General features: G+C 37.5%; 1 protein-coding gene across 1 annotated transcript in view; it reads left to right on the top strand.

The window, feature by feature from the left end:
• Positions 1-20,136, top strand: part of LOC121313118 (epidermal growth factor receptor-like) — a 151,451-nt gene extending 131,315 nt beyond the window's left edge. Inside the window, exons 18-28 of the mRNA XM_041245301.1 lie at positions 612-734; positions 1,162-1,260; positions 3,724-3,909; positions 7,546-7,701; positions 9,392-9,467; positions 12,930-13,076; positions 13,382-13,479; positions 13,765-13,932; positions 14,645-14,692; positions 16,795-16,897; positions 17,070-20,136. Of these exons, the coding sequence (XP_041101235.1) occupies positions 612-734; positions 1,162-1,260; positions 3,724-3,909; positions 7,546-7,701; positions 9,392-9,467; positions 12,930-13,076; positions 13,382-13,479; positions 13,765-13,932; positions 14,645-14,692; positions 16,795-16,897; positions 17,070-17,419 (1,554 nt within the window). The 3' untranslated portion in view covers positions 17,420-20,136. The remainder of the gene's footprint in view (positions 1-611; positions 735-1,161; positions 1,261-3,723; positions 3,910-7,545; positions 7,702-9,391; positions 9,468-12,929; positions 13,077-13,381; positions 13,480-13,764; positions 13,933-14,644; positions 14,693-16,794; positions 16,898-17,069) is intronic.
• Positions 20,137-26,887: the final 6,751 nt, after the last annotated feature.

The raw sequence follows: 26,887 nt of genomic DNA, 5'->3' as shown, positions 1-26,887 counted from the left end.
ATCCATTGTACCACTATGAGGATAGGAAAACTACAAGTCTGTCTTGCCTCCATATAACAGTAGTGTGTAAATGGATTGAAATATGTGATACGTATCTATCAGACCCCACATGGTGAAATTCACTGTATCTTTGTTTAATGCAATTTAGTTTAGAATTAAAAAAAAAAAAATCAATGCTAGGTTAACTGGTGTGAGCTTCCAATTACTCAACTAGACAGTTGTTTTATTTTTTTATTTTTTAAACTGAGTGCCTCCATTTAGATTCTCTACCTATTCCTAACTAATTTTAAATTGTAGCAAGACAAAGTTTGACATTTGCTGCTACTGCTGTAGATAGCTAAAGGTAAAAACACATTTGGAGACACAGGAGAATAAATGTTTGATTGATTGTTTGCAGTGAGTATACTTATGGGTATATAACTTCTAAAGTACAGAAGGCAGCGCTGTTACAGGATTTGTATTGTCTACCTCTACCTGCAGTCATGGTTGACGTATAAGGTGGTAAGCTCAGAAAAATATTTGCTGCAAAGACGTTATGGTCTGTGGAACTTCAAACTGCTTCAGAGTACTGTTTCAAAAACTGTGTGTAAGTGTGTGTTGTATCATTCCAGCTGGTGGAGCCATTAACTCCAAGCGGAGAAGCACCAAACCAGGCCCTGCTGAGGATCCTCAAAGAGACAGAGTTTAAAAAGATGAAGGTTCTTGGCTCTGGAGCTTTTGGCACAGTGTACAAGGTAAACATTTAGTGGGAAGGTGGAAAATGATTTATCATTTTATGTTTAACTAGAGAATACCTTTCAATGCACATCATCGACATGGTTTTATTAGGAAATAAATCTTTAAACATATGTTAACATGGACAAAATATATATATTATTTTACACGTAGATGCTATCAATATAAGTACATTTTCTGTTTCTTCCAAAAACTTAGTGAAGCTCACAGTAATGCCTGGAACATATGAAGCTTTTTAAGATCATAGTATTAATTAGCAATGTTCATACACATATTTGGTTTACTGATAAGATAGCGAAGAAAAATGATGGCTAAAGTGCTTGATATTTATTGTAAAACCCCCTGACTGTAGGTATATCTGAGAACAAGTTTCCCTGGTTTAGTTGTGAAGTATTGGTTGACTGTTTCTGTCTGTTTTCATGGCAGGGTCTATGGATTCCTGAAGGGGAAGATGTGAAGATTCCTGTTGCCATTAAGGTTTTGAGAGAAGCGACCTCTCCAAAAGCCAATAAAGAGATCCTGGATGTAAGTTGTTTTTTTCTTTTTCTTAGTAGCTAGAAAATATGAACCTATTACAGTCAAACATACTCATAAGACCACCCGATAAAGCATCTAAAATGATCTTTAGGGACAGTTTGACTCTATAAACAGATTTTGACAGTGAAAATGAACAGAGTACATGTGGTTGTCAAAAGAGACAAGTGGCCATGTTATTGAGAGTCTCAGAATCTTGGGGTATATGGAGACACACTGTAGGACTGTGTCTGTCAATCTATCCATATTTCACACTTACATTTTTATCTGAGGGAATATGGAGGTACCTTACTTGCTGATTAATTTTGTTGTCACATATTTTTCATTAGGATTTTTTTTGTTTTGTTTTGTTTCACTTGTTTGTGTTTAATCCTAATGCTTCATTTTAAAAATTCACCCTGCTTGACCAGTTTGCACATCAATATTTCTATAGGAAGAAAAGAATGGGTGCTGGGACCGCAATTAGATGGAACTTTGAGGCCGAGTATCCTTGAGGAGAGTTAAAATACTTTACTGCATGTAAACACTAGCAGTCGCACAATAAGCACGAACAGAGTTATCAGTCTTTCCAGTTCTTCACTATGTTCAGATCAAGAGCTAATGTTGGAAGATGGTGTTCAGGGTATCAAAAGGGGAGGTCACTGTGTGTCTGATAAATATCCAGATCAGAAAATCTAAACATAATAAGCAAAGAATTTATCACATTGTACTAGAGGGTAGATTAGTTGTTTAGGCTAATGGCTAGTAGGAATTTTAAGTTTTTGAAGTAATAGATTGAGCCCCACACATATATACTGTACATAAAATGAGAAACCTGTACATGTTACACACAATTTGGTGTAAATATGATTCCTCTTGCATTACTTCTAAATGTATTATCCAAATGAAACCCAATTCTGGAGAACTGTCTGCTGCAGATCTCCACCCCAAATCCTCATATGATATAGGGGTAGAACTGCTATTAATTTAACAGAATTAAATAATCAAGGTAAAAATTGTAAGCTAGATGATACTTAAAAATACATTTAAAAAACTGTGTATTTCGTAATGTGTGGCGCATCAACGGGCTCTACCGTATGATAGATGACCGCGACTGGAGTTTATGCGTCCCAAGCCGAAGGCAAGGGCAGTACTGAAAGTCAAGGTCATCTACCACATGGTAGAGCCCGCATCGAGAGGGCTCTATCGCTATTAGAAAACAATTTATTTCTTTATTTTCTCTTTTAAAAAAAGCCTTAAAACTTATATTTACCTTAAACTTCTGATATTTTGCCGGGTAACCTTCCGCTGAGAAAAATAGTCCCTAACATAATTAGAATAGAAAAAAAAGACATACGTGTAGAGAAAACAGTTTTTATTATTATTATTATTATTATTTATTATTATTATTATTATTATTATGACATTGCCAGATAAATTAACTGTAGGATTGTAGAATAGTCTGTGTAGTACAGAGTTGGACTCTAAACTTTTGTTGGAGGTGGGGCATCGTTCAAGCTGGAAGGGAATAGAATGGTTGCTGTGGAAAGAACTTAAACAGGGTTGGCAATTTGACTGGCTGGTTTTGAGGCAGGGCGTTGTTTGGATCCAACTTACGACAGAGTTGTGAACCAATCGTGTCCTCCCTGTTGATTTGCTGTACAGTAGCTATAAATTGATTCTTCGTTACAGACATGATTTTCCTTGCCTTTAGACCAGCGTCAGAAAATATCAATGTTTATGTAGCTTTTTATGTTACCAGATTAGTTGTAGATTAGAATGTATTTATGTGCAGATTGATTTAAAATGTAATTCACAGTTAAGCACTTCAATGTTCCAATGGGCATCTATGCAAAATAGAAGCCAGCTAGCTCTGGAGGCTGATTGGCTGTTCACACTCAGTTGTTTTCTAATTGAATGTACTGCTTTGTAACGCTGTTTGGGCACTCTATTTTAAAACTGTTTAGAACTAAAATATAATTTAGGTTATTTGCTTATTCCATCCATCTGAAATTGCATGCTGCACAGTTACTTTCCATTTCAACTCATCCAGTTAAATACAACTGAAATTTCAGATCATTTTGGAAAGAGATGATTGCCTGCAGTTTGTGTGTAAGACAAGTGCATGGCATGTGGGTGTATGTTGCTTCAAGTCGATTTACTCCTGTAACCAAAAACGTGCATGATTCATGAGAAGCACTTTTATTGTTCATTTAGCATTGTAGTTTATAATTTCCACATTAGAAGCACGGTTGATAAATGATTAATGAAGGGGTTGCCTTTATTCAATGTATAATGCCATTTTAATGAATCTTTGCCATTTTAGACATCAGATTGAAGTTAGATAAAGATGTGTACACTGTTATTCTAATTAACCTTAACCTACAGAGACTTCCAACTACTGTAGTCAAGGAGTAATCCTGAGGGTGACAGACAAGACTTTTAAAATGTGTGTCTCTCCCTCTCATTATACAGGAGGCCTATGTTATGGCCAGTGTTGACAATCCCCATGTTTGCCGCCTTCTGGGAATTTGCCTGACCTCCACGGTGCAGCTGATTACCCAGCTCATGCCGTATGGCTGCCTGCTTGACTACATCAAAGAGAACAAGGATAACATCGGCTCCCAGTACCTCCTCAACTGGTGTGTGCAGATTGCCAAGGTACTGATAACATGTTAAAGGATGTTTTATTATTATAGTATAGTACAAGAAAATAACAGTCTTCAAGTACAAGAACATATGAATAATGGGCTATTTTAATCAAGGTCTTAAAGCTGAAATAAAATTTGCACCATCTCATATAAAAGGAAAATACTGTACAAAACTAATGGAATGTTAAAGAAGTGTTCCTGTTGTTTACTAGTTTTGACCAAAAACAATTGCAAATTAACCTTAATAAATGTGGCTCAACTGATTGTAGAATAGTCACTTTTCTCATTAAAAACTGGATTCCAACATATATAGTTAAATGAAGCCTAGTCTGCTTGAGATTACTTCTTGCTTTTTTATCTGAAATTAAATCCAATGGCCAGTATTAGATTGGTGGGCATGACCGTGTACATGTACAATGCTAGGCACTGTATTAAATATATATGTGACTCCTGCACATTGACAACTGATAATGTGATCCTTAGTAGCAGTGACAACGTCTAGTTATACCTTTGATCTGCTAATAAGGTGTTGGATAAATTGGGTCATACATGTTTTAATTATTTACTACCATTGTCTTGTCTTACACTTCAGGACATATCCAATTTTCTAACTGGCAGACATTGACAAAACTGCTGTTACATTGTGTATGTTCAAAAAACATGGAGCTCAATCAGACTAGCAGTTTGGGAGAAGAAGATCTTTATAGTTTGTGATTATGATGTCTGTACTGTGTGATTTTTACATCATGCAGCATGGCCGCCATACCACACAACCTATCAGCTTCTTACGAACACCAGTTAATATTGGACTATCCCTAAACAAGTATACCAACTTTTAGCACTCTGCAATAAGTGTTTTTTGAGAGACGAATTTTTACATTTAGGCTAAATGTTGTTTTTCAATCCAATATGGTGGCCAAACCATGTGACCTATGACATGTGTTCAATTAACATTTGCCAACTTCCCATAAGCATCTACCATGCTACCAAATTTCATTTTCAACTTTTGGGAAGAAGAAGAAGAAGAAGAAGAAGAAGAAGAAGAAGAAGAAGAAGAAGAAGAAGAAGAAGAAGAAGAAGAATCCAATAACAATAACAATAGGCTTTCCAGCCGTATGGGCCTGGAAGCCTAATAAGAATAATAATTTTAAATTCTCTTTTATTAATAACAAGAAATTATCTAAATTTAATAAAACATTCACTGAGTAGCGGGTATGTCCTCCATAATTGTAATAATATTGTTTAAAAATAAATGTGGTTATTGAAGTAAAACAAAACTACAGCATTACCGGGGCTGCAGCCAGTAACGATCCAGCAGCACTGGTTATAGTATCGTACTGAGCTGGATTCATGGGTTTGCAGAGATCCTGAATTTCTAAAAGAGTACTCCGTTGAAACTGATGGGTTCTCTGTCAAGTACAAAATGCAACCATTACCTGATGGGATGTAATATCTTATAGCCCAAATTACAATTATATCTAAGCTGCTCCTTTAAAGCCCTGTATGTGTCAGACATCGTCTCCACCCTTAAGAGATAAATACGAGTGACGCATACGCTCTGCACCATTTTCTCTTTGTCTTTGCCTGAGGAAGGAGTGAGCTCTGACTTTGTCATAACTATGGAGATAAGTTGACTTAATTCACTTTTTCTCTCTCATTTCAAATGAATCAAATAATTTAGCTTTTTATGTGATAATTCTTCTTAGCTTTAGGCTTTGATTAAGTTCCCTCTGCAAGCAGGTGCTAATGCTCCACCCTGGACTCCCAGACGAAGGAAACTGCCCCCCTTACAAATAGGACCTCAGTTTTACATCTCATCCAAAGTATATAAACACGTGCATACATAATATATACATGTTTTCCTACAGAACTGTAGCTTCAGCAAATCTTTATAGTCTATGAACAGAGATAAAATACCAGCACTTTAGGTTAATGATATAAAAATTTCCAGTCAAAATGTTTAGTACAGTAAATGTTTAAAATATTGGTAGTAAATCTACAATAGGCTACTATACTCGCCATTAATTCCCCACTAAATATAATAATAATAATAATAATAATAATAATAATAATAATAATAATAATAATAATAATAGTAATAAATACCTGAATACAATCTCCACAGTGACAGTGGAAGGTTCTCACCAGCAGAATGTGGTGATATATTTTTTTGTTCTTTCTGGAACTTCATTATGTAGTAAGACCCGTATTTGTTCTTTTGAACAAATGAATGGAAGTTTCTTTTTCAATAAATTTGCTCAAGCCTGGTGTTGTCTGTAGACGGCCGCAATAATGCACTATGCTAATTTAATACATATTTTGGTACAAACTTGATTTTTTCGTGTTTTCCTTCGTGGGTACCCGTGCTACTTAAAGGTGGTGTACAATGAATTGCATCAAAGAGCTAAGGGACAGAAAAGTCTAGGCTAAAACAATAAGTGTAAAGAGATTTGTTATTTATTACAAAGTGATGTTTATTTTTTTATTTGTAGTAGGTTAAGTATTTTTTATAACCTTGCTTATAAAACAATTTAACTAGGAGTCAAACTGCAATAATCTGAAATGTTGAATGGTGTCACATGAAAAAAAAAAAAAAATGAAGAGGTCTAGTCTAAACCCTTTGAACTGTATGCTTATTTTTTCCTATTTGGTCAGAGAAGCTTGCCAGTAAAGGATTACTTGGCATGGCCTTCAGGGAGTAGAAAGTTGTGCGAGGTTACACAAAAGGGAATTTTCACTGCTGAAGTCTCATAAGCGTAATGTACGACTTTCTGATATGTTTCCATGCAAAAAATAGTTTTTAGTCAATTGCACATCTTTTTAGCATGAGAAGGCAATTTGCCCAGTCATACTGTGTTTTAGACAGGCACTTCCAATAAATTCATAAATTATGACTGTGGAGAGAGAGTATCGATTTTGTAAGCTGCATGGAAACCTGGCCGTAAACATGCAAAACACCAATAAAAAAGTGTTTTTATATTTTAGCAGATAAATGGAGGAATACATAAGAGAAAAAAGATACAGTATTATGTAACTGAATAATGCTTTTGCCCTGATTGCTGTTGAAGTTGTTTTCAGTTAATTTATTTTTAGCTGTGAGTTGATTCAGTTCACCCACTGAAGAGGTGCATTCCCAGAAATGAATACACATTTACATTTCTGGCAAATGCGTGCACCATGTTCCTTGAAGCAACACCTTAGAAATCATTCTCGACTGACTTACACAGTGAAGTTGTAGCTGAATCAGCTTTGGGTGTCTGTGCAAAGGGGTGAATCCTGAAGAGTCCCTCTGAAAGTACTAACTTAACAGCTGTTGTAGTTATTCTGAATCTATCATATGTAAATGGCTGCTTCATGAAATAAGTAGGCAACATAAAACGCCTTCCTGCCACTGTTGTTTTTCTGCTTTCAGTAAATCACAGTAGATAGTGTTGCACATCACCCTTTAATTAATATTGTTGTTTTTTGATGTTATTGTTGCTGTTGTTGTTATTGTTGTCATAAGAATGGCCACCCCTTTACAGTATGTGATGTTATTTATTTACTCTAATCTTCTTGGTCAGCAAATATTTAAATTTTATCAATAACTGAAGTTTAGTAATAATCTGTTTTATACATATTTATAAAAAATCCCTATGGTCTGTAGGGGATGAGTTACCTGGAGGATCGGCATTTGGTGCACCGTGACCTGGCTGCTAGAAATGTGCTGGTGAAGACCCCGCAGCACGTAAAGATCACGGACTTTGGGCTTGCCAAGCTGCTGAATGCAGATGAGAAAGAATACCATGCAGATGGAGGAAAAGTAAGGAAATCTGAAATCTATCATTACAGTGTAATTCATTTAGGATGTAGTTTATGGTTATAATTAAGAGCCAGGAAATCACAGTTCAGCTAACCAACCAGTAGTGTGACCCACAAAGGAATCATCTTGCTACATTACATTATGTCTCAAAGTCCCAAAAGTGTTATCCCTGATGCAGCACTGCAGCTGGTGATTCAAAGGTAATTATTACGGGAGACAAAAAATCCTTGAAGTTGTGAGGTTGCAAAATGTATTTTTAAATTATTTTTAAAAGTACAATGATAAGGAAGCAGCTTAAAATGTAAATATGCAATTGTATTATACTGCAGAAAAAAAGAAACCATACATTTCAATTATATATATATAATGTTCATATTAAAGCACTCAGAGGTAGGTTTACTAAAGTGTTGCACATGTCACAATAGTCGCAAACCAGTTGCAAACAAGTCGGAAGTCTTGGGTGAAATGTACTAGACAGACGCAATGCTATTTGCGACTTTATAGGGAATGCTTTGCGGCTGCAGTTTCTGGTTGCAGTTCACACGTAGATGAATATGTAATTATGGGCGTTCATGCATAAATTCACAAATAAGTTGGAGATAGTGCAGATTAGGGTTCTCAGATATTATAATGAGATGTATGAAAGCTGCCGACAATTGCAACACTTACAATTGCATCATTTTTTTAAGAACTTTTGAAAGCGTGTTTTAAACAGTCGCAATTGTTTCTGGCATTTCCGAGCCTGCCTTTTCTCGTGCATTGCCAGTTGTGCTCAATGGATTTTTGAGGTGAACAGCCAAATACCTATTTTTCCCTAAAAGCAGATGTACTTACAAAGCCTTGAAAATACATTTCTATGACATTTCTCATTTCCCCAACATGTTAGAAGCAACAGACTGCACACATGTGTCACTAACCTCTGCAGCTCATTCGGAGCATATTTAAGCACTGCACCACTGATTAACTTAAATAAAACTTATAGGCTACTCATGATCATACAAATTAGTGGTATTATGCAATATGTCTTGCTGGTCCCTTGAAATTCTTATTAACGTGTGTAGGGTGCTGCTGTGTTAATAACCATTGTGTTAAAATTAATTCTCGTATTCATAATTACTGTTAGAGCTGCACTGTATATAAGGATGTTTTGTTAATGTTAGTTTGTCAGTTGGTTCGTTATTATAGTTTATTAACATATATTTGCCTATTGCTTTTCTCTTATTCTGTTCATTTCATGTTGATGCACGTCTGTCATGACATAAGTAATAAATACATTTGTATTTATTGATTCATATCATGATTGGCCTTGGCATATTGTGTCCATTGGTTAACTCTATCTTAGAGAACACTTCGACTAAGAGAACACTTCCCGAGAGGTGTTCTCTTAATCAGAGACCACTTTCAAGGGCAGGACTACACTGCAGTTCTCAGAATTAGTTGTTGGCCTGCTGCTGAAAGACAGTAAGGAGTTTTGATGAAGGATCATTTAAGATATGATTTGTGATTTCTAACATAAAAATGGATAGACTACATAAACTGGAATAAACAAAGGCTTGGAGAATAAACTCAGAAATGTGCAATGTTTTTACATTTATATTGCACATATTTCCCCATACTTTTACTGCAGTAAACTTGAATTAGGGTAGTGATAGTGATGCAGAGCTGAATTAATTCAGATTTCTCTTACCAGGTCCCAATTAAATGGATGGCCTTGGAATCAATTTTACACAGGATCTACACACATCAGAGTGATGTCTGGAGTTATGGTAAGTAAGTCAAGCACAATACACATTTTAACTATAGAAATAGGTATGTCACAGCATTGTGCTTCTAGAAGAGCCCCAGTGAGAAGGGACAATCATCTGCTGTTATCAATCTTTCCTATTGCTTTCTATCACCATTGATTACACACTTGCCAAGATTTATATTACAGATTACAGTTCTGGGCAATGGAAAGAGATATAATCCAGTGAGTAGGAAGTATTCATTTTGTATTTTGTTTTCAATATTTTGGTAAATATCTACTACCTTCACTACCCTTTAATTACTTGGCAAAAAGTGGAATATAGGTTTGTAGTGGTTTGTTTTTCATAATGTATGTATTTTATTAATATTTTATTAAAACAGTAAAGCAATCATATTTTAAATAATACAAAAGTTAAACATTTAACTGTGACTGCGATACATGAGATACTACACAAATGAGTGCACTTAAAATATCTGTTTGTTATTTGACACCAAGTTTTTCTTTCAGTATGACTCAATTGTTCTTCATCCATATTAGCAGATATTGTATTCTGTGTATATTATCAAAAGTCTAGGCTGGAGAGAATAACACAAACTAACCAATTCATCTGTAGGCCTTTTGTTAAGATTACCTGAAAAAAATAAAGAATGCCATACATGATGCATAGCCAAGAACGAATTTCTAAAAATGTCAAATGGGTTCTCCAAGAGACTGAATAGCATTGTGTTATCTTTGCTAACCTTAAAATGAAACTTGTTGGGGTTAACCATAACAAGTCCCAGATTGTCTGGAAATACCTCTCTCTCTGTCTACAGCAAGGCCACAGCAGCCCTGCTTTACTTTGCTGTTACAAAAACTCATATCACAGCTGGAGTTTTGAAACACATATAATGCCTTTCTTTATACCCTTACAATCTAAAAACCCACACATGGAAACGTTTTTCAGCATTGTGCACAGATGGACTTTATCATATGACTTGTGTATCCTTCAAACAGTGTGCATGTCACAGCGTAATTAACCTTATGTAGAGATAATTAAAAAATAAAACAAGTAAAATGTGAGCAATATGTTTTAGGTTTAACTCGTTTTTCAAAATGTCATAAATGATAACTCCAGTGTTAATGAACAAATCGTTACTAGTGTGGATTTTGGCATTTTCAAGGTGTCGTTATTCCTATTTCGTTATGAAATAATCATGCTTAGATGATTTCTGATATTATGTTGATTTGCGAAATAATATTAACATCTTAACAAGCGGCGCTTCTTGTGACTATTTCTTTTGTTTGCTTGGGAATTTAAAAGGAAATCTGTGTTAATTGTTAGAATTTATCAGGCATTAATTTCCACTTGGAAAAGGAGGGTTTCAATTAACGAAAGAGTATATAACTCACCTGGAAACCGAAATTTAGCAGACCACGGCTGTGACGCGACAAGAGCGTACAGGACCAGGATTCATTTTTTACAGACTACGTAGATAATTCAATATTTGTAATTAAGAAAATATTTTAGCCTTTTCTAACCTTACGGAACGTTTGTTGTATTGCTAAAATAATATACCATTATAATGTTACTACCAAGAAATAGCCACTACCACTATAGCCTACCTGAACTCTGGATACAGACATTACAACAGCTGACCACTAATCTAGATTTTATTTGAATTATACAAACAAAAACCTAAGAGTAAGTAATGAAATCTAGTATGGCATACTGGATATTACAGTAAAGTTTTCTTACAGGCAACAGATCAATTACGTGGATTTTGCCTAAATGTTTCCATAACCATGAATTATGCTTCCATTCATTTTTCATCATCTCAATAACATGCATTTAGATTAACTCATTCGCCTTGCCTAGTCATTGAGACAGGAAGTGATGTATGTGCCCTCCGACAATTAAGCCTTTTAACGAGAAATGCGTTCATTAACAATCTCATCAACTCAATTTCAAAGCATTAACAGATTGATTTTATTAACACATTTTGTTTAAAAATCAGTTGCTACTAAAGCTGACGTTACTATACCTCAAGTTCAATACAATAACACTGGTTTTGAAGATCCTGCCAAATATGTCCTACTGTTTTACAGTTTGTTTTCGACTTTCTTACTGCATCTCAAAAATGGTTGAACCCTTTTTATTCTGGATCTCCTTGTGTTTGTCACAACACAAGTCAACCAAAAACAAATATGCCAGATATTTTTTAAATCTTGATTTCAGCAAAATAAGTGTTAAATAAACCTGCAGGTGACACTTTGGGCAGGACACAAAACATACAAGGCTATGCGATTAAAGGATTCATAATACTGTCTCTGCCTTTTGTTGCTTGCTTTAGTTCAGAGGATTCAAAAATATTGCATTATTGACTGAAACAAGTTTAAACAGTGTGTTAAGAACTTCTGTTTTTTATAGATTCAATTATTTGAAAACACAAAATGAAAATAATAACAAGAAAGAATGTATACCATATGCATTTCCCCTATACGGTATGTCACTTACATTGGCCTCTTTGTGTTGTAAGCAGTGAAATTGTTTATCCTGTGTCCTATGTTAATGGTGCATATTTATATCCAAAACAATGACAGAAAAGTATTCTGTAAACAGGAGGACTTGCCAAACATTCTGTCTGCTTGAATTAGTTTTACCTTAACATCATGGCCAACATCAATAAGTGCTGTTGCTGAAACTGTTTTATACAGGGGAACCATCATTCAGATGAAGTTACGTTTTTCACCAAAACAGTTTTCCACAGCTGTAAAGTTTATAAATTGTCTGTGATACTGTATGTGTTATAGTTTTAGAGGGAAATGTATAATTGTATTTTTTAATGAAAACATTTTCCACAAAAAAATCTTACAATTTTACTGTTATTGGCACTGTATTGCTGCATGATTATTGCTTTCTTTGACTAAACAAGATTGCCTTAAAGGTCAGATTAAGGTTAAAGTACTGTATGTGTAATTCCACAAGGTTAAAGCCACAAAAGCAGTTTGCAAATTAAATTTTCAATTGTGCAAAATACAAAATTAATGAAGAAACAGCAAGGGAACAACAGTTTTGTAAGAGTAAAAAAGAAGCTGTATTATTTTTATTGTTGTTGTTATTATTTAACCAATAATGATTTGATGCAGCAATCATTACCAGTTAAATAACGGACTAAGTTAACAGTCAGGTGCCCTGAGCCAATCTGTGAGGTCTGTAATGCTGGTGTTGGTGAACTCTTACTGCCAGCAGGTACTCTTAGAACTCGGTAAGCTCACATTAGTTCTGGCCTGAAGACCCCTCTGCCATTCAGTGCTGACCACCTCTAAAGCAAAGAAGAATTGATACACTAATCTTGTTATATAATGTCATATTGAAATTTAAAAAAAAAAGCCAAATTCTCTGTGTTTGTAGTCACAGTACTTCTCATCTATCTCTTGTGTTTTTTTTTTTTTTTCCAGTTGATATGAAGTCCTCCTTAACTCTGCTTCTCCTTCCTAGGTGTGACTGTTTGGGAGTTAATGACTTTTGGATCAAAGCCTTACGATGGTATCCCAGCTAGCGAGATTGCAGGGGTCCTTGAGAAAGGGGAGCGTCTGCCCCAGCCTCCAATCTGCACAATTGATGTATACATGATTATGGTCAAATGTAAGTGATGCTTCCATACGACAGTGTTTCTCTAATGAACAACTTGTATTTAAAACCCAGCTCACAACAAAGACATGGAAAATAATGTTTATTGTTATCTTATTCCCATACCATATCTTGTTAAATGTTAGAAGCGAGGCTAGTATCTACTGTAATGATTTCTTCCAGCTGCCCAATCTCTCTCTCTCTCTCTCTCTCTCTCTCTCTCTCTCTCTCTCTCTCTCTCTCTCTCTCTCTCTCTCTCTCTCTCTCTCTCTCTCTCTCTCTCTCCATCCACTCAACTTTCTCTACCTGTTGTAATTTAGGCTGGATGATTGACGCAGACAGCAGGCCGAGATTTAGGGAGCTGATTGCAGAATTCTCTAAAATGGCTCGGGATCCTTCTCGCTACCTCGTCATTCAGGTATGGAAAAAGAGCATAACATTCCTTGAATCAGATGCTTGGGCAGGTTAATACAGGAAAGAAAAAGTATCTTTGGATATATCTGCACATGCTGTAGCTTGTCTAGCTAACATAAAGTGCTACATGTTGTACTGGTACATGGGGAGAGTGGAGCATGGGAAGGCTGGTACATAAGGACGCTGGTTGCAAGAGTTTAATTTTTCTTTAGCTCTAATGACCATCTCTCCAGGTGGTTGCAAGACTGAATTATAAACCTCAGTTTTATCATCATCTTTTTTTGTGTAGGGTGATGAAAGAATGCACTTGCCGAGCCCCTCTGACTCCAGATTCTACCGCACCTTGATGGACGGAGAGGACATGGAGGATATTGTGGATGCTGACGAGTATCTTGTTCCCAACAATGGGTTTTTCAACAGCCCATCCACTTCCAGAACACCGCTGTTCAACTCAGTGGTAAAGCTTGGATTTCTTCTGTCAATTTAACCACCTGGGCAGAGGGAAGGGGCTGTGTAGTGTACTGTAGTTCAATGAATATCTTTCCATCATCTAGGTGGATTGATAACTTGGGGTCCATTTCAGTGGAGTGTCAATAATTATTCTCAATTAAAAGAAAAGCTGATGGTAAAAAAAAATATGCAACACACACACACAAACATCCCTCAGTCTTCCTATGAACTTGTTTTTAAACCATTTTACTTAATGTTTCCAAAACAATAATCAGATGTACCATTTTCTTTACACTCAGACTCCCAGGGATGCTTAGTTTCTGGTTTCACTAGTTTACCACAGATCATCCAATTGTGTCCCAATAGGCTTCTTAATATCTGTTGGTTTTGTGTCATTTTTTTTTCACTAAACAGCAGACTTTATTGTTCATAATATTTAATTTATATTCTAATCAAGTTTATTTAAAAAAAAATTATAAATAAAAACACTGTATTTATAATATTGGGATGGAAAAAGCTAAATCAAGCATGTTTGTAAAGTGAAAATAAAATCTAAAATGATTAAAAATGTATATCCAGGACTGGGTGTGTGCTCAGCAATAAAGTGGATAAATAATCCAATACAACTGTTCCACTCCAATAATGTTCTCCTATAAGTCCACTTTTGAAATATCATGGAACTCATCCTAACACCAAAATTATGTCTCTTTTTTATACAGAGTATTAATAGCAACATGGAAGCAACTACCTGTGCTAACAGTAATGGGGTAAGTTTAAGGTCTCAGGAATTTATAGTTTCTTCCCAGTAGGCAACAGTTAATGGCCAGTTGTCTCTGCCTTCTGCTTGCAGGACTACACACTGTAAAAGTGTCCGTTTCCTCCAGCCCCTCTGGTCTTTAAGAGATGGTGGGAAGGCAGAATTTAATATTGACATATATTGATTCCGAGATGCCTTGTTAGCAGTCTTTGTGCCATCAAGTCTCAGCATTACCAAAGCATTCCTAATAAAATGGGTTTTGTCACACAGTATCAAACAGTGCTACCCATCGTTTGATCTCCATTGACAGCATCCATACCAATATATTCTGATCACTTTTTTTTCCCCAGCCCAGTGTTTAGCAGCCTTAAAGTCTGATTTTACCAGCCGCTAAAAACGTGGCGTATGTAAAGAATGGTGTTCACCTGGCATTTTGCACCTGCTAGCAAATTTGCATTTTGCCATCATTAATCTATAAAAATTATATTGAAATGCATACAAATGAAGAAAAGAGCATGGAATTGGGTGGTATCTGAGTGGACGCAAACATTATGTGAAGTAAGGATTTTGCCTTGCAATTGTATTATAACTTGTATATTTGTGCATGTTGAGTAATTTGCATTGCTTTTAAGCTTACATAGGGCACAGTGCTAAATAATTGCCTGGCTGCAATGTAATTTGAATTTTGCATCTGCAATTATTTGCACTGCACCTATACAGTGGCTTGCGAAAGTATTGACCCTCCTTGGCATTTTTCCTATTTTGTTGCCTTACAACCTGGAATTAAAATTGATTTTTATTTGGATTTCATGTAATGGACATACACAAAATAGTCCAAATTGGTGAAGTGAAATGAAAAAAATAACTTGTTTAAAAAAATTCTAAAAAATAAATAACGGAAAAGTGGTGCATGCATATATATTCACCCCCTTTGCTATTAAGCCTCTAAATGAGATCTGGTGCAATCAATTACCTTCAGAAGTCACATAATTAGTTAAATAAAGTCAACCTGTGTGCAATCTAAGTGTCACATGATCTCAGTATATATACACCTGTTCTGAAAGGCCCCAGAGTCTGCAACACCACTAAGCAAGGGGTGCCACCAAGCAAGCGGCACCATGAAGACCAAGGAGCTCTCCAAACAGGTCAGGGACAAAGTTGTGGAGAAGTACAGATCAGGGTTGGGTTATAAAAAAATATCTGAAACTTTGAACATCCCACGGAGCACTATTAAAGCCATTATGAAAAAATGGAACGAATATGGCACCACAACAAACCTGGCAAGAGAGGGCCGCCCACCAAATCTCACGGACCAGGCAAGGAGGGCATTAATCAGAGAGGCAGCAAAGAGACCAAAGATAACCCTGAAGGAGCTGCAGAGCTCCACAGCGTAGATTGGAGTATCTGTCCATAGGACCACTTTAAGCCGTACACTCCACAGAGCTGGGCTTTACGGAAGAGTGGCCAGAAAAAAGCCATTGCTTAAAGAAAAAAATAAGCAAACAGGTGTTCGCCAAAAGGCATGTGGAAGACTCCCCAAACATATGGAAGAAGGTACTCTGGTCAGATGAGACTAAAATTGAGCTTGTTGTAAGGCAACAAAATAGGAAAAATGCCAAGGGGGGGGGGGGGGGGGGGGTCAATACTTTCGCAAGCCACTGTACTTACATCACCCCTCTTAAATCAGAAGTTAAACAAGTTTGTCTCCCTTCAATAAGGGGAGGTCAAAATTGAGGGGCTTTAGTGCTCAAGACAGGCCTGTTATGTGTTAGATGAATTCACTGTATTCAGAGCTCCAATTACCCCAAACAGTCCCTCATTATTCTGCATTTGAACTTACACAGGAAAAAATAATATTAAGAGATGTTAGATAGTTCCTTCAACAATTTACTGTCAACATGGCCTAACCGTAAATTAACAGAATTTGTAAAATACCAAAAGCAACTGTGTGCGATTTTGAGGATTACAAAAGACAAGGATTTTATTCACGGTTTTAACCGCCTGTTTGTCTGGTTATCGTTAAATTGGCAAAAATGTACACCAGTGTGTTCTTTATTTAAAATAAGAAGTATGTTATGTAGTTTTAATGTTTATTTTGTTTTTAATCATCAGGGACATCCAACAAGAGACGACAGCTTCATCCTTCGATACAGCACAGATCCCACAGGCCCGCTGTCAGATGAATGTCTGGAAAAGGATTTTGAACCTGCACCAGGTTGGTGAAACAGCCTTTATACTGTGAAATGATGGTGCTTGAATTGTTAGCCTTTAAAAAGGGATATTCATTTGCAAGTTATGAAAAAACTAAGTGTGCATAGGGATCACACAGCTGCATTTTCTTAATATTTTAAAGAATACAAACCCTGGCGTTTCTCTTATGTTTTCAGAATATGTGAACCAGAATGGACGCTCATTGTCTGAAATGATGAACCCCATTTACCAGGATGTCCTCCTTCCTCGCAGCCCCACTGAGAGAGCTGAAGACTCTCACTATCTGAATTCTGTCAGCAACACTGTGGACAACCCAGAGTACCTGAATACCAACCCGCCTGTTCTCCCCAGGCCAGTCTTTGATAATCCACGCTACTGCGACCAAAAATTCCACCACCAAACCAGTCTGGACAATCCTGATTATCAGCAGGACTTTTTTCCGTTAATATCAAAAGCAAATGGTCACTTTCCTGCAACTGAGAATGTTGAATATTTGGGCTTAACAGCACAGCCAAAGGCCCACTAGGACAATGCTGTTTGACTGCTCTTATAGCCTCTCTAAGAATGGCATTCCAAATGTTCTGAGTGTCTGTGGAGCCAATTCGGTGTAATAATTAAAAACAACCCTAGTGGTTTTCTCATAGAAAGGGGTGCATTGTAAGCAGTTCTCAAATTTAGTTATTTTCCAGTCATTGAACATTATGACATTGTGCTTGAACACAAACAACTTCAAGACTTTTTGGATTTATCCTTCTTTATTTGAGGTTTACAATTGTTCCCCTGAAAACTTCACACACATACAGATAAGAAAAGTTTAGAGTATATTCACAGCTGTAAATAAGCTATCAGCCTTGGATTGTCATCTATGTGGGTTGCTACTTGTTTTGAAGAAAGGATTCATTCATTTTAGCAAGCAAAGACTTCCAAGCTTCACCACCTTAGCATCAACATGCCCTTGATGACAATAGATTAAACTATTTATTTTTTTCCTGATAGAGAAATGCTTCTCAAGTCAGTGCAAAAAGACATTGCACATGGCATTGCATTTAACACAGTATTTATTGGAGCCAAAATGATGCCTAGGTTTTCATGAGTACCCAAGGACATCTGCCTGTCTACATTGAATGGGTAGTAGTTTCAGTGTGGGATTATTCTTGCACATGATTTCAGCAGGGAAAAAGCCTAATGCAGTATAAGGAGAAGTTAGAGCAGAATAGACAGGAACAAGACAAGGAGTAGGCATCAATGGCATTAAGTACTATAGTGGGCATTTCTTGTCAGAGCCTCTTTTTTGTCAATTTTAATCACAAAATAAACAAGTCACACCAAACTGCAATATCATTGGCATACTCATAAATTTTAAAAAATCTTTGTGAACGTTGTTGGAAAATGACTAACTCAAAACAAAAGATTTTGCTATTTTGTTCTGCAAGATATTCTACATATAACACTGCGACTGTCCCTTTTAACTTCCAACACCAACATATTTACATTATAGACTGGTTTAAAATGAACTTTTTTGTTTACAGTAAATCCTGTACAATCGTGTGTCATTGGGACCGGAAAATTGTGCCAGATTAGACAATGTACTGGATTACAGTTACTGTAAAAAATCAAATACTGTACCTAACAAAAGGTAAAATGACAAATTTTTTGAACGCTTTAAAAAACAAAAACGTTATTACTGTACATACACAATATAATAAACACAATCATACCTCAACAAAACCTTTTATCTGTTATTATTACAAGCCAGTTTAAATCATTCCCATAGAAAGATGTTCACTTGTTTGTACTGTACCTGCATGCAGTACACAGTCAAATTTACATAGATTTTAGGCAAAAGTGACTTCAAAATCATGCCAGATTTCATAATAGACAGATTCCGGGTTATAGAGAGTATCATACTATTCATTTCAGTCGGTATTTGGTTGGTATCCAAAATCATGCTGAATTATACAGATAGATGATATGTAGAGGGGCTGGATTAGACAGGTTTTACTGTATTTTTAAACAACATAAAATGGAATTGTGGTTTGAAAAATGTACTACACTAGATAAAACAACATGAAAAAGTTAAACCTTGTATAGTAAAAAATTATGTAGGTAACTGGGTATCTAAAAGGCGTTGTTCCTATGGTTCTTAATTAGAGGCTGACAGATTTTTTTTTTTACTTCCCTAAGAAATTACAGACCATTGCATTAAATATGTATGGTTTATTAATGCATATTAACCAAAATTCACTCATTCAGTGACAAGAGGGACTTGGCTGTATTTAGTTATGGGATGGCATTCTGCTTTTGCACTACCGATTTCGTCTACCTGGCTGTAAACCTAGTGTCATATATAGCCTTCACTACTAAGTATTATAACCTCGGCAAGCATGGCCACAATTTGACCAACAGATTTGGCTGTATTAGAGTCCTGCAAGTCACATGCTCTTAATTGACATTACATGAAATATATGTTTGTCAGCCATGGTACATTTACTGGGAAATAATGAGTTGACTTCAAAAATATCTGATTTAAAACTAACCAGTGTGTACCAAATCCCATATATAATTCTGAAATCTAATAGTTTTGTTTCCTCTTGCAAGGTCTAGCTTTAGTTAATTTGGATGTGCTAAAGTTCCATTTAAGTTGTCTGTTAGAAAAAAGTATTGCTTACTTCAACCTCAGCCTCACTCAAATTTAGGAATGTCTTTTCTGAAAAGCATGTTGAGCAACTTGCAGCAATTAGATTCATTTTTAGCAATTTATTGATGAAATGCAAAAGCACTATTGTAAATACAGTTTATGAAAAAGCTGTCTTTTTTAAAATGTTTATTGGTCCTGAAAAATTGTTTGTATATGGAGTGCAGTATAATGATAGGTAATTATATGCTATGTAAACACTGAAATATTTGGAATTGTATGATATGCAATGACTATATGAATGTCAATAAGGTAGTAACATAAAATATTCATCCAATGGCATTGGAAAGGTATTCAAAAATTGTAAGCCATCCTTGCTAGTTTCAGTAAAGCTATGTTTTAAAAGAAAAAAAAGTAAGACTAGCAATAAGTCACTGTCAGCACCTTTCCATTAATTTCCTTGAGTGCATGCTGCACTTACAAGTCAATTTCATTTTTGAGAATATATTTAATCAATATAAAAATAAAGCTTTACTGTTTCACTGCCACCTTCAAGATATTATACTGTTGCATGTTGTATAACTTTAATAAAAATTGTGTACAATCTATTTATACAGAAGCAGTGATTAAATGTCTATTGTATAGTATATGCATAAGTGCCTTATTGGAAGCTGTTATAAGCCTAAAAAAGGAACATAACAAGACATGTATTATTAAGCTATCTGTCTTGAGCATGCTGTCAGTATCCTCAAACTGTGTGCAGAATGGGAGCGCATCTGTATTCTTTGGATGCACATTTGTCTCCTGCCCCATTAGGGCATGTGTATGGCATGCCTTCATATGGACTTCAGGTGAAGGTGCTATTAAGAATATGGCCCCAGGGCAGGGGATAAAGAGGGCCTATTAAGTGACCTCTTCCATGAAAAGGTCTGACAGTGCACCATGAGACCTCAATGTATCCTGGATACTAATAGAAGAAATCCTTGCTGAATAGATTACTGCCTCTCCAAGCCTCCATCAGGCCTAGGAACTGAGAGGACGTCAGACAGCATTCAGGTAGTTTTGCTGAATATTCTGATTACAATGGAGCTCTTCCCACTGCATACCCGACACTGTAGCAGGATAGCTTCAGGAATGAGAGACTCAGAAACAAGGAGCTGCAGTCTAAGCCTATAAGTGCATGGCTTAATAAACACAAATAGAACAACAAATAAACAGGCATAGTGGCCAAAACAAAAGGTTCAAATAAAACAATACAGGACATAAACACCACTGTTTAGGCCAGGTTTTTGCCTTCACTAAACACTTCAATAACACACGTTCACAACACCACCATCCTCGAACACCTTCACCAAACAAATAATTTCTGTGGCCACTCCCCAGTTAGCATTCAGTTACCTAACTGGGGAATGACCACACCTGTGATTGCTTTCAGGTGCAGAATTAACCTCATCCTTGCTAGCCTTTCATTCCCACACACACTACTTACATTTTGGACCTTTCCCCTGCCACATTCCCATTTAGGTGACCTGCAATCTTACTTGCTAGTTATTACGAATACAGGCACCGCATTGTATATTTACTACTTTTATATTCACTAGCTACACAACACTGGTGTAGCCCTAAATCATAAAGTACCGGAACACCAATTAAAACATTGCTTTTTCTCAAACAAATGATATCAATTCACGTTTTATTTGTACATTGAACTTGAGGTAACATTTAATAGGTAATGCATGTGTCTCGCATGTGACTTTTAGGCTACTCCCCCTTGGTCAGTCCTGCCAGATTAGCATTTTTCCAGTCAAATTTGACTGGTTTTGAAAGCAGCTAGCAAAGTGGTGTGCAATTCTTGTCTTAGAGGGCCGGTGTCCCTCCAGGTTTTTGTTCCAACAATTCCAACCAATTAAGTGCTTATTAGAAGCTTAATTAGTCAAATTATTTAATTTAGGGTACAGTTGGAACAAAAACCGGCTTAGCCATCTGCAAGTACGCAAGGGGGTTGTTATCGATATAGATAAGGAACTGTGAACCAGTCAAATACTCTTTGAATTTTTCAGTAAATGCCCACTTTAAGGCCAGCAGTTCTAACTTAAACGAGCTGTAATTATTTTCAGAAAGTAGAAGACTTCGACTTGAGTAAGCTATCACTTTCTCAGTCTCATCTTGTTTGTGGGCCAATTCAGCACCCAGGCCAATATAGCATCCATATAAACTATAAACAGAAGCAAAAAGTCAGCAAAAGCTAGTATAGGTGCACTAACCAACATCTGTTTTAACCACTGAAGAGCTTCTTCACATTGCACTGTCCAATTCCAGTCTGGTACAGACTGGGTCTGGCGAGGAGAGCTGTTCTTGGGAAGTCCATCAAACAGTTGATGTAACAGTGCTGCCACCTTAGAAAAATCTGGAATGAACCGGCGGTAGTACCCGACGAACCCTAAAAAGGAACATAATTTTGTTATGTTAGTTGGAGTGTTCCACTCTTGAACTGCTGCTACCTTCTCGGGTCAGGTGCCACCTTATCTTCAGAGACCATATGTCCTAAGTATTGTACTTGTTTCTGCAGAAGCTGACTCTTGGTAGGCTGCAATTTCTATCCATACATGGACAGCCTTCCCAGCACAAACTCCAGGTCATGCAGGTGGGTGTCAAAATCTATAGAAATGTAGGAACAATTCAATAATTGATCATTTAAAGTTTATCTGGGTTGATTAGTTCTCTTGTTAATAATATTTAATGGATCCATAACAGCGCCTGTCCACTCTGTCCTCTTCGCTGAATCTTTTAGCTACGCAGGTAGCAGGGCACAGTTTCTTTTGGATACTGTGGTTTTAGGTGTAGAGCAGACCCAGACTGGTTTGTCTGATAAATGTCTGTAAGTTTTATGGCAGTCCTCTAGCCAGGCCTCAGTCTCGATGCTTGTGGTAGTGACTCCCTTGCAGCTTGCTTCCTCTTCTTGGGTCAGTTTTCAGGCAGAGTCCCGTCTTGAGTCCATTTTTAGGTTGGAGTTGCAGCTTTGCTTACCAGCACCTTGTTTAGCATTCGATGTGGTGAGCAAAATGTTTAGTTTTGCTTGGATACTTATGCAGTAGCGACCAGTGAATTTTAAAATAGGTGGGGCGATAATCCAAAAACTAAAAATATATATTTTAAAAAGGACCATTGAAAGAAAAAAGTTTTCTTTCACACTAACATGCACAATATATATCACAATTACCAGTATACATTCAGGGGCTTTAATAGAGCACAGTTTGTAACTGTGCATGTGTATGAGCATCATCTTACTGTATTTCTTAAGTCAAACTGTACTCACCTACTTATACAGGAACTTGCTCCGTGATCGTTGGGGGCCGCAAATTCTTCAATGGTTCGCTTGTTGAATTCCGGTATCTCCTCGATCAGCAATTTCTTAATAGACAGCATAGCCAATGCCAATAGCCGATCCTGCGACATTGTGTTCCTTAAGAATGTTTTAATTCTCCTCAGTTGCCATTGCTGTTGTTATAAGTATATGCAACAATATCACAGTCTCAGAAAATGTGTCCTGCAGGTTTTATTTAGTAAATAAACTGGAGAGTGCCACATCCCCACTACCAAACGAAATTTTGGTTTCGCATAAATGACAGAAAGTTTTGTTTGCAGCTTTCGTCAAACAGGTTGTTGTTGCAGTTGGGACTTGTTCACATCTATATTTTATGTCTTCCTTGCACCAAACCGCTTGTGTTTGCAGTTTTACAGTCTTTTCACTGTCCTTTCAGCCTCAACTAGTCCAAATGCCCCCTTCCTAGCCCCGGTCATCTTCAGTTCAGTATTCCTGCCAGGAACCAAGGAGCCCTTTTCTTAAGACACAACATTTTGATCTTTTCCTAAGACACAGCAGTTTCATTAATTAGTCCAGTTATATCATTAATACATGTTCAATTAATATCATATTCAGAGAATATGTCCTACAGAAAAGATAACTTTCTTTCTGCCAAACAATGATCCATGTAGTAGGGGCATTGCAAAGTGTAAAGGGCATTCTGTCAAACTTATATAAGCCCATTGGAGTAGTGAAGGCTGTTTTCTTACAATGTTGAGGATCTATTTCAACCTGCCAGTATCCGTAGTAGTAGTAACAAAGTAGGTCAGGGCCTCCTCTATATAGGGCAAAGGATAGGCATCCTTATGAGTGACCCCATTTAACTTCCTTTAATCTACACAAAATCTCAATGTCCCATCTTTCTGTTTGACTAACACAATGGGTGTGGCCCATGGGCTACAACTTTTATGAATAACCTCCCTGCAACATACCTTGAAGTAACGTCTTCCTCTCTTTGTACAGATTAGGGGGGATCTGTCTATAGCATTCCCAGATGGGTGGGGCTATCCCTGAATGGATTTGATGCTGAACAGTGCTAATGCAGCCATAGTCCTCTGAATGTTCTGCAAAAACACCTCAGTGCTTTTCCAGAAGGATAGCTAATCTCTTCTTCTGTTCATCAGTCAGCTCTACCCCTATTGAATTCACCAGATGACTCCAAGGGGCTCCATCACCCACTATCTCAGGCCCTCTGACTTGCTGCGGACGCACTTCAACACCACTCCCCTCTAGAAGCTGTAATTCTATATGATACATGCATATGATATGCGTCCCAGTCTTCAACTCGGAATGCTGTATGTACCAATGGCTGGTATCTCAGCAAAACAACAGGATCAACGAGGATCTCTTTCCTAGACTTGACTCCATCAAGGCTGGGTAATCGCAGCTTTCTGGCCCTGTTCTGGTACAACAGCGGAGAATCATTTTGGTTGCACCAAAAACCATTCTTGCCTTCCTTGGGGAGTTGTAACAAAGCAACTGTTTACTCTAGAGCGGCCAGCTTGTTGAAAAAAAGCATCCTAGCACTCTTTAATGGCATTCATTCCCAATAACCCTGAAGTGGAGGAGAGGCACTTATCTTCAACAGCTACCACCCCACACTTTGGAATCTTCACCCCTGCAACTTCGAGATCCAACTCCACATATCACTTATAAGGGATAGAAAGTCCATTAACCTCCTTCAAAGTAAGCCAGGACTTAAGGTTTTGCAGCCATTTTCCAAGAGGTCAGAAGTGGGCTTCGAAGAAGCTTTCTTTTAATAGTCACCTGGGAATTGATATTGACTGGACAAGGCATCTGTATCCCTTCCATGCACACCTCAATCACAGGACTCTCTCCTACAACTTGTTCAAAGGCTTGACTCAAAGGACCTTGGTCAACTCTGCCCACCATCTGGTCCATGACAGCAGGCGATCCTAGTTTAAAGCCAATTATCTGCGAGGGCTCTGCTCACCTCTCTGGAGATAAAAATGATCAATATAGCTCCCGAGCAGCGGATCCAGTAAATGCACTCCTCGCGGAGTGCAGGATGTGCCCTATAGCCTGGAGATTGCAAGTTCAAATCCAGGCTATGTCACAGCCGACCGTGCCCGGGAGTTCCTAGGAGGCGGCGCACAATTGGTCGAGTGCTGCCCAGGTAGGGAGGGCTTAGGTGGGCAGGGGAATCCATGGCTCACTGCGCATCAGCGACCCCTGTGACCAATAGGGCGCCTGTGGTTCTGCAGTGGAGCCACCAGATGTCTTGTCCTCCAGCACTATAGGTCGCAATGTTGGCTTAGCAAGAGCACATTTCAGAGGACTCCTGCTCCAGCTGCCGTTTTCCAAGTCGGTGGGGGGTTGCGAGCGGTGAGCCAAGGTTACAGATAATAATTGGGCACACTTAAATTTGGAGAGAAAATTGATGACTAAATTAAAAAAAAAAAAAAAAAAGTTCAATATGCCCTGCCTGGAGGCAGCCTCTATAAATGGACCTATCTTGCATGTCATACTGGTGGCATGGACTCAGTCTTGATGGTAGTCTATGGGAAGCGTCAGCTTCAGGTACTGGTCCTTGGGTCAGTGGGGGTAACTCAGTTCCCAACAGGCTCTTAGACAACCCACTCACCTGGCTTACTAGGTCCTGGGCCAGATCAGCTCTCAGACCTAGGGGTCGCTCCCTTTACTGCTCCACACTGGTACAAGTCCAGGTCCACATGCATCTCAGCTCTCCTCACGGCTTCTCGTTTCAACTGTTCAAAAGAAAGGTCTTCACTGTTTGTAGCTTTTATGAGTAGCTCCCAATATAGGGCAGTATCTCGCAATCCAGACACAAATTGATCTCATAACAGCACGTCTTCACTCTGGATCCCTCGAGTCACAGTCAAAAATCCTCTGGAATGCTTTCTGGAGGCATAAGATGAATTCTCAAACACTCTCCATATTCTGCTTACAATTAAAAAAAAACAGACTGGACCACAGAGACAGGAACCCTATCGCCATATAGCTCATGTAGTCTACTGAATATATATTTTACAGAACTTGGCTCTGCCCAGCTTCAGTAAAGAAAAAATAAGTAAGCAATAACACACGACATGGTGTGTAGTAGTTACAAAATTATCGCACGGCCTGGGTGAGCTGTGAGGCACGAGGCGAAGCCAACTATTTGAACTGTTGCTGCTGTTTAGAATGTTCCTATTGATTTTCCCCATTAATTATCATAAAATGGTGGCCAGAGGGTTAAGTAGCTAGATATCATTAAGTGCTAATAAAGTAGTAATTTGCAGTATGCAGAATAACTTCCTAAGTGTGTCATACAGATGGACAAATGTACAGTATGGTCAGAGACAGTATATAACCGGAATATAATACGCTCAATAACTCAAGAATATTCTTAATAAAGTGAAAGTGATACATGTAAATTCCAATTACAAAATCAACTATTTTGTTTTATTTAATACCACAGTTTAAGCTTTTGCATCTCTGAGGTATAAAAAACCTGCTCTGACACAGACATTGCACTTGGTTTCATGTGACATTTACTATTGTGATGTTGATTAATGAAAATTACAGTACAGAGGGCTGGTGATAGCTGGTGATTTCCTTCAGGATTCCACATGACCATATATAGTCCTTAAGGATAGTTTAACAAAAAATCTCCTTCAGGAGTCCTGCAGGTCCTCATTTGTCATACAGGATTCCTAAAGGATTGCTTTATAGAAAAATAAGATCAGATAGGAGGCTGACTCTGAAGCGACGAAGACGAACAGATGCTGTTTGCAGTTTTTAAGTTTTTTTATTATTACAGATCACTGCAAAGTAGCTACAAACCACATATGTATTATACCTACTTTAGTGTAAACAGACTTTGAAAAATAATAACCTCTCCCTGCCAAACCAATATTCCCCACACCAACACATAAAGGTGCTCCTCGCCTCCCCCTTCTTCTTCTGGGGTGTACGCACCACTGACCTCAGCATGGGGCACTCTGGCAGCGGTGGTGGCGCTGGCAGCGGCA

The sequence above is a fragment of the Polyodon spathula genome, chromosome 3, assembly GCF_017654505.1.
Source record: "Polyodon spathula isolate WHYD16114869_AA chromosome 3, ASM1765450v1, whole genome shotgun sequence".
Taxonomy (NCBI): Eukaryota; Metazoa; Chordata; class Actinopteri; order Acipenseriformes; family Polyodontidae; genus Polyodon; species Polyodon spathula.
The sequence above is the reverse complement of the archived record's forward strand: the minus strand, read 5'-3'. Positions and strand labels throughout refer to the sequence as shown.